The sequence below is a fragment of the Callionymus lyra genome, chromosome 11, assembly GCF_982586985.1.
Source record: "Callionymus lyra chromosome 11, fCalLyr1.hap1.1, whole genome shotgun sequence".
NCBI classification, from domain to species: domain Eukaryota; kingdom Metazoa; phylum Chordata; class Actinopteri; order Syngnathiformes; family Callionymidae; genus Callionymus; species Callionymus lyra.
In genome coordinates this window covers 7,123,545-7,134,787 of record NC_141828.1, presented here as the reverse complement: position 1 = coordinate 7,134,787, position 11,243 = coordinate 7,123,545, and the positions used below count along the sequence as shown (strand labels likewise).

Genomic DNA, 11,243 nt, shown 5'->3' with positions numbered 1-11,243 from the left:
AAATGAACAGACACAAAACCCACACACAAACAAACACACAAACCTACAAATATACAGACTCACATACACACAGACCCACAAATATACAGACTCACAAATATACAGACTCACATACACACAGACCCACAAATATACAGACTCACATACACACAGACCCACAAATATACAGACTCATATACACACAGACCCTCAAATATACAGACTCACATACACACAGACCCACAAATATACAGACTCACATACACACAGACCCACAAATATACAGACTCACATACACACAACTCACATACACACAGACCCACAAATATACAGACTCACATACACACAGACCCACAAATATACAGACTCACATACACACAACTCACATACACACAGACTCACACATATACAGACTCACATACACACAGACCCACAAATATACGGACTCACATACACACAACTCACATACACACAGACCCACACATATACAGACTCACATACACACAGACCCACAAATATACGGACTCACATACACACAACTCACATACACACAGACCCACAAATATACAGACTCATACACACAGACCCACAAATATACAGACTCAAATACACACAGACCCACAAATATACAGACTCGCATACACACAACTTACATACACACAGACCCACAAATATACAGACTCACATACACACAGACCCACAAATATACAGACTCACATACACACAACTCACATACACACAGACCCACAAATATACAGACTCGCATACACACAACTTACATACACACAGGCCCACTAATATACAGACTCACATACACACAGACCCACAAATATACAGACCCACATACACACAACTCACATACACACAGACCCACAAATATACAGACTCAAATACACACAGACCCACAAATATAAAGACTCACATACACACAACTCACATACACACAGACCCACAAATATACATACTCACATACACACAGACCCACAAATATACATACTCACATACACACAGACCCACAAATACAAAGACCCACATACACACAGACTGTTTAAATCACAGGACACTCATGTTTCATTCAGTTATTCTTCTAATGTCAGGAATAAGTCAGCGATCGTTTAAACTTCTGGCTGTTGCTGCTGCAGTGGTCAGTGGCTCAGAGGGTCCTCGTGACTGGAGGGTCCTGCATCATGAAGAGCAGATAAACAACAACAGGATGTTGAGTTCATTCTACACAGATGTTGTTTCCTTCTCTCCATCAATCTCCACGACACTGTGAACTGACCAGTATTGATCCTGGATCGATGAGAGCTTCACTGACGACAGACGTGGATCGATGCGAGGAGAAGATGTTTTTTACAGAAGAACACGGTGGACGTGTCACTGGAGAGACTGTGATATGATTTAAGAATTACAGCCACGTGTACTTTACACGTCAAGATACATGTTTATAAAGCATGATACACATTTACTCCTTGGAATACACATTTACAGTTCACAATACACATTTACAATTCATGATACATGTTTATAAAGCATGATACACATTTACTCCTTGGAATACACATTTACAGTTCACAATACACATTTTTAATTCATGATACATATTTATAAAGCATGATACACATTTACAATTCACGATACATGTTTATAAAGCATGATACACATTTACACGTCACGATACATGTTTATAAAGCATGATACACATTTACAATTATCGATACATGTTTATAAAGCATTATACACATCAAATATTCACGATACATGTTTATAAAGCATGATACACATCAAATATTCACGATACATGTTTATAAAGCATGATACACATTTATAATTCACGATACATGTTTATAAAGCATGATACACATTTATAATTCACGATACATGTTTATAAAGCATGATACACATTTATAATTCACGATACATGTTTATAATGCATGATACACATTTACACGTCATGATACATGTTTATAAAGCATGATACACATCAAATATTCACGATACATGTTTATAAAGCATGATACACATTTATAATTCACGATACATGTTTATAATGCATGATACACATTTACACGTCATGATACATGTTTATAATGCATGATACACATTTATAATCCACGATTCATGTTTATAAAGCATGATACACATTTACACGTCATGATACATGTTTATAATGCATGATACACATTTATAATTCACGATACATGTTTATAAAGCATGATACACATTTATAATTCACGATACATGTTTATAAAGCATGATACACATTTATAATTCACGATACATGTTTATAAAGCATGATACACATTTATAATTCACGATACATGTTTATAATGCATGATACACATTTACACGTCATGATACATGTTTATAAAGCATGATACACATCAAATATTCACGATACATGTTTATAAAGCATGATACACATTTATAATTCACGATACATGTTTATAAAGCATGATACACATTTATAATTCACGATACATGTTTATAAAGCATGATACACATTTATAATTCACGATACATGTTTATAATGCATGATACACATTTACACGTCATGATACATGTTTATAAAGCATGATACACATCAAATATTCACGATACATGTTTATAAAGCATGATACACATTTATAATTCACGATACATGTTTATAATGCATGATACACATTTACACGTCATGATACATGTTTATAATGCATGATACACATTTATAATCCACGATTCATGTTTATAAAGCATGATACACATTTACACGTCATGATACATGTTTATAATGCATGATACACATTTATAATTCACGATACATGTTTATAAAGCATGATACACATTTATAATTCACGATACATGTTTATAAAGCATGATACACATTTATAATTCACGATACATGTTTATAAAGCATGATACACATTTATAATTCACGATACATGTTTATAATGCATGATACACATTTACACGTCATGATACATGTTTATAAAGCATGATACACATCAAATATTCACGATACATGTTTATAAAGCATGATACACATTTATAATTCACGATACATGTTTATAAAGCATGATACACATTTATAATTCACGATACATGTTTATAATGCATGATACACATTTACACGTCATGATACATGTTTATAAAGCATGATACACATCAAATATTCACGATACATGTTTATAAAGCATGATACACATTTATAATTCACGATACATGTTTATAATGCATGATACACATTTACACGTCATGATACATGTTTATAATGCATGATACACATTTATAATCCACGATTCATGTTTATAAAGCATGATACACATTTATAATCCACGATTCATGTTTATAAAGCATGATACACATTTATAATTCATGATACATGTTTGTAAAGCATGATACACATTTACACATTGGAATACACATTTACAGTTCGAGATACATATTTAAAATTCAAGATAGACATTTACAATTTTATGACACACACTTACGGTCCATGATGCATATTTAGAAATCCCTGACATCTTAAGTCGGAAATTAAAATATTTACAATATACATATATTTTAATTTCAAAGTGGACGTTTTCTTCCACTGCAAATATTTGCAACGGGATCAATGTTGATCTTCTGGTGGTCGAGTCGTCCAGGAAACGTCTTGGAAGGTCATCTTTAAGAGGTTTCCTCTCACGCATCAGCCTGACGAGTCGATGCTCTCATCAAACATTCATCCTCTTCACATGTGCACTCACTGGACGGATGGAGTCAGGATCACTCCGGACGAGTGGTGGTCCGACTTGACAGGTCTTGGAGGAGAGACTGAGGAGGTTCATGAACCTCAGAGATGTTCAGACTAGAAGAGCCACGATGACTGTTTCCCTCCATCATCGGCTCTTCCGGTCGTCACTCATAGAGAGTCTCTGGAGACCTCAGTGTTTTCACACCTTCAGTTCCTCTTCACGTGTTGATGTGTTTGTTCTGGTACCACTTGAGTCGGACCTTAACCAGAAGTCACGTACAGAGACTGCACAGACACCAGCCCGGCCAGCAGACTGAAGATCTGTTACCTGATGAGGTGAGACCCCCCCAATCATCTGAGATGTCCACCACGTGTGTTCTCACCTGTGCCGTCTCCAGGTACTGGATCAGGACCTTCCCGGCAGAGTTCAACCTGGACCTGGGTCTGATCCGGGTCACCGAGGAGTTCAGGGACGTGGCAGCTAAGCTGGGCTGCGAGGCTCACTTCCAGCTCATCGACATCTCCACCATGTGAGTGACGACGAGGCGTTGAAGGTCCGAGCCCTGAGGTGCTCCTGGGTCACAGGTGGTTCTCTCGGCAGACCCTCGTACGACTGGATGAGGAAGCTGACCCAGCGGAAGAGGCAGACCAAGAAGGGGAAGGCCTCGCTGCTGTTCGACCACCTGGAGCCCATCGAGCTGGCCGAGCACCTGACCTTCCTGGAGTTCAAGTCCATCCGGAGGATTTCGGTGCGTTTGTTAAAACCATCTTTCTGGTGTCGTTTGGTAGATTTAATTGTTTGTTTTTAATTAATTAAGATGAGATTAGATAAGATATTCCTTTATTTGTCCCACAGTGGAAAAATCTGGGTAGTTACGGAAGTTCACAGATGAAACAGGAATAGAAAATAATTTAAAATAATATTCATACAAATAAAATAACAATAATAATAAGAAATTGTAATGATAATACAATAATAAACAATAATACATGCTTTGAGGGGGTGTTGCGGTCGTATTAACTTTCTTATTTAGCTGGTGTTATTCATTCATTGTAGGTTTTATTATTATTTATTTATTATTTCCTGATCCCAATTTTAAGTAAATCTGTTTAAGAAAAAAAACACAACAAAGGTCAGGATCGTTGTGAATCCGACAAACTATTCCATTTATCTTTATTCTTATGACAAACATGTCAAGTGAGAGAGAGCAGAGCGATCAATACGACAACCACAAACATGGAAGGTGTTTCTTCCGTGAGAAGCTCCCACCTGCTGCTGGACTTCCTGGAATAAGCGGGAGATTTGTCCTTTGACCAGTATTGACCTGCTGCTCCGCCACGTTCTCTCACGGCCGCCACAGCTGGCTTTAAAAAAAAAAAGTTGTATCGATCGGAGCGATCGATGTGTTTATGAATGTATGAAGCAGGCGACCTGAGGAGCAGCTTCTCTGAGGGCCTGGTTTTTTTTTAGTGTCAGCGGGTTCACTCACGCCCCTCTCAGTTCAGGGACTACCAGAGCTACGTGGTCCACGGCTGCCTGCTGGAGAACCCGACCCTGGAGCGCTCCATCACGCTCTTCAACGGAGTCTCCCAGTGGGTCCAGCTCATGGTGCTCAGCAAGCTGACCCCTCCGACCCGGGCCGAGGTCATCGCCAAGTACATCCACGTGGCTCAGGTAGGAGGAGGGTCGACCGGTCACGAAGACCAACATACATGACCTGGTGACCTCTGACCTTTTACCGTGTCACCTTAGAAACTGCTGCAGCTGCAGAACTTCAACACCCTGATGGCTGTGGTGGGAGGTCTGAGCCACAGTTGCATCTCCAGACTCAAGGAGACTCACTCGTACCTGCCCGTGGAGGTGGTGAGGGTGAGTCTGTCACACACACACATACACACACACACACACACACACACACTCAGCATCATCAGCTGTTCCTCCGTCCTAGATCTGGAGGGAGATGACCGAGTTGGTCTCCTCCAGCAACAACTACTCGTGCTACAGGAAGGTCTTCAGCGAGTGTCATGGCTTCAAGGTCCCCATCCTGGGCGTCCACCTGAAGGACCTGATCGCCGTGCACGTGGTGTTCCCCGACCTGGTGGAGGGCAAAGTGAACCTGGTGAAGATGCAGCAGCTCTACGTGACCTTGAATGAGCTGGTGTCCCTGCAGACGGCAGCGGCTCAGGTGGAGCCCAACATGGACCTGATCCACCTGCTGACGGTGAGTCCTCATCAAGGACTCACAAGAGCCTTAGTCAGCCTTTAGTGAGTCTCCTTCATGCTGAACTCCACAGCAGCTAAAACTCAACAAGCTGATCTCATGCCCGTGTGACTCCTGAACGTCACAATAAGTGTGTCATTGTTAGCATCACAAGCTGCTGGACTGAGGGTTAACGGGTCTGAAAAGAGACCTTTAAGATCCAGGGCTGTCAAATCTTCTGACACTAGCCAAGAATTCAGCTTCCATTACTCTTGAGCAACATGCTGGAAGTTCTGGCTGACTTTGATAATCAAGTACAACTGTAGAGACAGGGTTAGTGTCAGGGTTAGTGTTAGGGTAAGGGTTAGGGTTAGGGTTAGGGTTAGGGTTAGGGTTAGAGTTAGGGTTAGGATTAGGATTAGGATTAGAGTTAGCATTAGGGTAAGGGTAAGGGTTAGGGTTAGGGTTAGGGTTAGGGTTAGGGTTAGGGTTAGCGTTAGGGTCAGGGTTAGCGTTAGGGTTAGGGTTAGGGTTAGGGTTAGGGATAGCGTTAGGGTTATCTTTAGGGTAAGGGTAAGGGTTAGGGTTAGGGTTAGGGTAAGGGTTAGGATTAGGATTAGAGTTAGCATTAGGGTAAGGGTAAGGGTTAGGGTTAGGGTTAGCGTTAGGGTCAGGGTTAGCGTTAGGGTTAGGGTTAGGGTTAGGGTTAGCGTTAGGGTTAGCTTTAGGGTAAGGGTAAGGGTTAGGGTTAGACAAATTAATTAAAGATTTAATCAAATCTAATTAAAGGAACAAACCAAAATAAATTGCTTTTCAAAAATATAGAGAAGATTGTAAATTTCAAAAGTGTTCAAAACTTTCAGCTGTCTCTGGACCTGTACTACACCGAGGACGAGATCTACGAGCTGTCACTATTGAGGGAACCCCGGAACCCCAAGTCTGTGGTGAGTGGAGGGGGATAAAAGTGGGTTAGACTAATGATGACAATTACATGTTGTTTGTCGACAACCTGAGGACATTCTAAATCAAGATTTTCTAGACAGAAATGTCCATTCAAGTTTGGATATCATAAATACGTCTGTTGGCTTCAACAACTTCAATAACCACGTTCATGTGTAAGAACTTCTCCACTTTATGTTTTGGTGGATGATGTGACATCCCTGCTGGTCTAGACCAGCATCTAGATCTGGATTGTGTTATTTCAACTCCTCTCTGCAGCCTCTTCTTTGTGTTGATACATAAAGTTTGATTCCCAGCCCACCTCCCCAACGACCCCCAACAAACCCGTGGCTCCACTAGACTGGGCCTCCAGCGTCACCACAAAACCGGACCCCTCGCTGGTCAACAAGCACATCAGGAAGGTGGTGGACGTGAGTTCATCTTCACGCATGTCCTTGTAGTCCCTTCAGGAAAAGTTGATGGACTTTCGTGTTGCTTTGTTCAAGTCTGTGTTCAGGAACTACGACCACGACCACGACGGATATATTTCTCAAGAAGACTTTGAGAGCGTTGCTGCTAACTTCCCCTTCCTGGACTCCTTCTGCGTTCTGGACAAAGACCAGTGAGTGTCCAGTCCTTCATGATTAGGTTAGGTAGAACTTTATTGATCCGTTTTAGATGTGTCAGAAGTGGGATCTGAGGCGGGTCCATTTGGACTTTGATGGACTCGCATTATAATTCAATTTCTCTGTCTCTGCTTTACGGGAAATATAAGCTAAGAGTTGAGGGAAAGTTTAAATCAAACTTTATTGACCAGTTTCATGAGTAACATCAATTTTTTTGTAAATAATTCAAGAAATACTGTGAGTCAAAGATCCAAACGTTTCTTCAATCTCTCACAAAGTATTTATTTCCATCATAGTTTGTGTTTATCTCCGGCAAACATCCAAAAATGTTTCCAAACAAGATGTATTTACATCCAGCCTTCGTGTCTCTGACTGCTCTCATGTGATTGGCTGACAGTCATGACTCGGGTGTGACCCTTGACCTTCTCCTCCAGGGACGGCCTGATCAGCAAGGATGAGATGATGGCCTACTTCCTGCGAGCCAACCCGCTGCTGCAGTGCAAGATGGGCCAGGGCTTCGTCCACAACTTCCAGGAGATGACTTACCTGAAGCCAACCTTCTGTGAGCACTGCGCCGGATTCGTAAGTCATTCTAGAGTCACATGACTCTTCCTCCTCGCAGTCCGCGGCCTCCCCCTGGTGGCGAGAGTGTGAATAATTGAAGAGTAAAGAATTAAATAATTAATAATCATTATAATAAAGATATGAAATGTTAAATTCAACCATTCAATATAATGAGGACGCTGAGATAATTCCATAAAAATGTTTCTTTTAGTTAGATATTTTCTATATCCTCGTCTATAGTGTTTGAAGATTTTACAAAAATAAAGATTTAACTGAACTTCTGACTGTCGACTGGAGTTCCACGGCTTCATGAGAAATTGACGTCTTCTTGTCTGTGTGTTTCTGACCTGCAGCTGTGGGGGATCATCAAGCAGGGGTACAAGTGCAGAGGTACTTTTCTCGGCGCCCCCTGGTGGACATGTTGAAAGGTGTTCGACGTGTTTCGCAACTAAGGACAGGATACGCCCATATCTGCGTGGGATGGTGTTGTTGCAAAATTGTAATGGGGTCAGGGGTCAAGTGTTTTTTACACGCATCTAAGACTGAAATTCCTAAAAGACACCTAACCAGGCCTCTTGTGTTTATAAGCAATACATTCATTTAGCATTTGCAATATAGCATTTGAAAACAAAATGATCAGAAAATAATGTTATCTCCTCGAACGGGTCTGAGAAATATGAGGATGTACAGTCTACGGAATAACCTCACGTGTGTCAAATATGTAAGTATATGTAATATAAATCAACAACAATCCTTTTCTTTTTTTAATTTAATCACATGCAGACCACAAAATAAATAATTACACCTGAACCATAAGAAAAGGAAAAAAGCGTATTGATAAACATGTATTTTTCTCAATTGTTATTAATTGGCTGGGCGGCAAAGCATCATGGGAGACGTGCAGGTTGATTTCAGGTTTTTTTATTTGTTCAGGTTTTTCCCAGATTTTCTGGAACTCCTGTTGTGCTATCAGTGTTATCTTGATCTTTAAAGTATGTACTTTATTGAATATTGTTTTGATTGTTTAAGCGCTTTGTGACCCTGGTCTGGAAATGCACTATACAAATACAAATTACTTACTTACTTACTTTACTAAGAGTGTTTTGACAATTTTTTCATTTGGAGACGAATAAACAGTTGTCGTTCCTCAGACTGTGGCGTCAACTGTCACAAACAGTGTCGGGAGCTGCTGGTGCTGGCCTGCAGGAAGCTGCTGCGATCCGCCTCGCTGGGGAGTTCCACGCCGCCCAGGATGACCCACAGCTCGCTGCCCGGCAGCCCCGCCCTGCCCTCCTGCCCAGGTGCGTCACACCTTCCTGACCGTCGCCTCCCGCTCTCTGATCGACTCCTCTGTCCACCAGATGACGACGAGGTCTTCGAGTTCCCCCGCGTGGCCCCGTCAAGTCAGACCCTGGACCCCAAGTCCATCACCCTGGTGACGGGCACCGCTCAGAGGATCTCGGTGCGCCTGCAGAGGGCCACCATCAGCCAGGCCACGCAGACGGACCCTCTGTGGGCGGAGCACGCCTGGGCGGTGACGGAGGGCGGCTCGCACACCTTCCCCAAAATGAAATACAGGACTCACAGGAAAACCTCGAAGAACAAAGGGCTGGTGTCCTGGGACGGGCAGGAGGGCGGCAAGAAGAAGGCGCTCCTGTCCCGCCACTGCGTCACTGACCCCAGGGACAAGTCTGGAGAGCTGGTCCAGAACGGACTCACGCACCGAGGGAAGGTAACGACTAACAGAAATTCATCTTAAATGTTTTATTTATTTTATTTAATTGTTATGATTCAATATTTTTATGCCAACTTTAATGTACAAGTAACTTTAAAACAAAAAATATTTTTATTCCATTCGTATGTATCCACACCACTAAAAATTCCTCTGTTGTTTTTACATTAATGGAAATAATTATTTTCTAATTCAAAAAAGGTTTAGTTTGACTAGAATATTAATAGAGGGATATATTGCAATATTCTTTAATCAATATTTAACAGCACGGCATTGATTTTTGAAACTAATTATTTGGCTTTCAATTACTTACTTAATTTCTTAGTTTTGTTTATGGTTTATATATACAGTGAGCAGAAAATAAAATAATAAAAATGTTTTCATTTTATATAATAAATGCTAATGTTCACACCATTCAATTAATCTTTCGGCCACTGGATGGCAGCAGTCATTACGTCCTCTACTGCCTAAGGAAATGAAATCCCACGGGACTGAGGACGAGGGGATACAGTCGACTCCAGGACCTTTTAAAGCTAATGTTTGGACATATTTTGGTTTGAAAACAAATGAAATCAGTTTCGACTTCGTCAAGAGTCATGTGTTCTGTAAATTCTACAACACCAGAGTCAAGTACTCAGTACTATAATATATCCTTGTTACTACAGTATCACGATATATCGTATTGTTGCCCCTGTATCGTGATATGTATCGTATAGTCCGATTTTTGCCGATGTTGAAACTTTACATCATGCTGACGAATGAATAACACTCGTCGCCCGCAGGACAGCTGACTTGGTCTCAGAGCTCTGGGTCAGTCCAGGAGGCCCCTCGTGGAAGGGACCAGGAAGCTGTTCAGGCTGAGCTGCCTGAAGCCCGACTTCAGCGACCTGGAGCTATCGTGTCCCCTCGGAGCCGGAGAGGGACGCAGCAGGGACGAGGACGCAGCAGACGGTCTGGGCCAGTTTTAGTGGGATGATGAAGTCCAGCTGCTGTGGGAGCGACTCGTGTGGACAGGATCACGTCCTACGCCCTCCTGAACGGACTAAAGGGAACACTGGAGCTGCGAACTGATGAATGTTTTATTTATTGACACGACTGCGACACAAAAGGCTGACATTAGCTTAGTGAGGAAGAGATGTTTCTGCATCATGAAGACAAATATGTTAATAAATTCTATTTCTTACAGAGCATTGACTTTCTTTCTCCATATATTAAAAGATAACTATAGGAAGCATTTACAAAGTTTGTGGCAGAGATGAAAATGTATTTATACAGTACAGGCTAAAGGTTTGGAAACACCTTCTGGACTCATTTTCAATATTTCTCACTGATTTTAATTTCTTAAAGTAATGATGGCCACTTGTTTCTATATTTATGTGACTATATTTTGAAGGTCATCAAAAGAATGACAAACGTCATCAGGAGAAAAGGTAGGTACTTTGTAGAAACTAGAATATAATACAAGTTTTTACTTATTTCACACTTTT

The 11,243-nt window shown here is 41.3% G+C and overlaps 1 protein-coding gene across 1 annotated transcript in view; it reads left to right on the top strand.

The window, feature by feature from the left end:
- rasgrp3 (RAS guanyl releasing protein 3 (calcium and DAG-regulated)) overlaps window positions 1-10,941 on the top strand; it is a 12,117-nt gene extending 1,176 nt beyond the window's left edge. The window contains exons 3-16 of the mRNA XM_087803260.1: window positions 3,964-4,030; window positions 4,093-4,224; window positions 4,296-4,443; window positions 5,196-5,369; window positions 5,448-5,564; window positions 5,644-5,916; window positions 6,759-6,839; window positions 7,152-7,265; window positions 7,341-7,456; window positions 7,895-8,042; window positions 8,378-8,414; window positions 9,176-9,325; window positions 9,386-9,756; window positions 10,539-10,941. Coding sequence (XP_087659386.1) covers window positions 3,964-4,030; window positions 4,093-4,224; window positions 4,296-4,443; window positions 5,196-5,369; window positions 5,448-5,564; window positions 5,644-5,916; window positions 6,759-6,839; window positions 7,152-7,265; window positions 7,341-7,456; window positions 7,895-8,042; window positions 8,378-8,414; window positions 9,176-9,325; window positions 9,386-9,756; window positions 10,539-10,547 — 1,937 coding nt within the window. The 3' untranslated portion in view covers window positions 10,548-10,941. The remainder of the gene's footprint in view (window positions 1-3,963; window positions 4,031-4,092; window positions 4,225-4,295; window positions 4,444-5,195; window positions 5,370-5,447; window positions 5,565-5,643; window positions 5,917-6,758; window positions 6,840-7,151; window positions 7,266-7,340; window positions 7,457-7,894; window positions 8,043-8,377; window positions 8,415-9,175; window positions 9,326-9,385; window positions 9,757-10,538) is intronic.
- The last annotated feature ends 302 nt before the right edge of the window (window positions 10,942-11,243 follow it).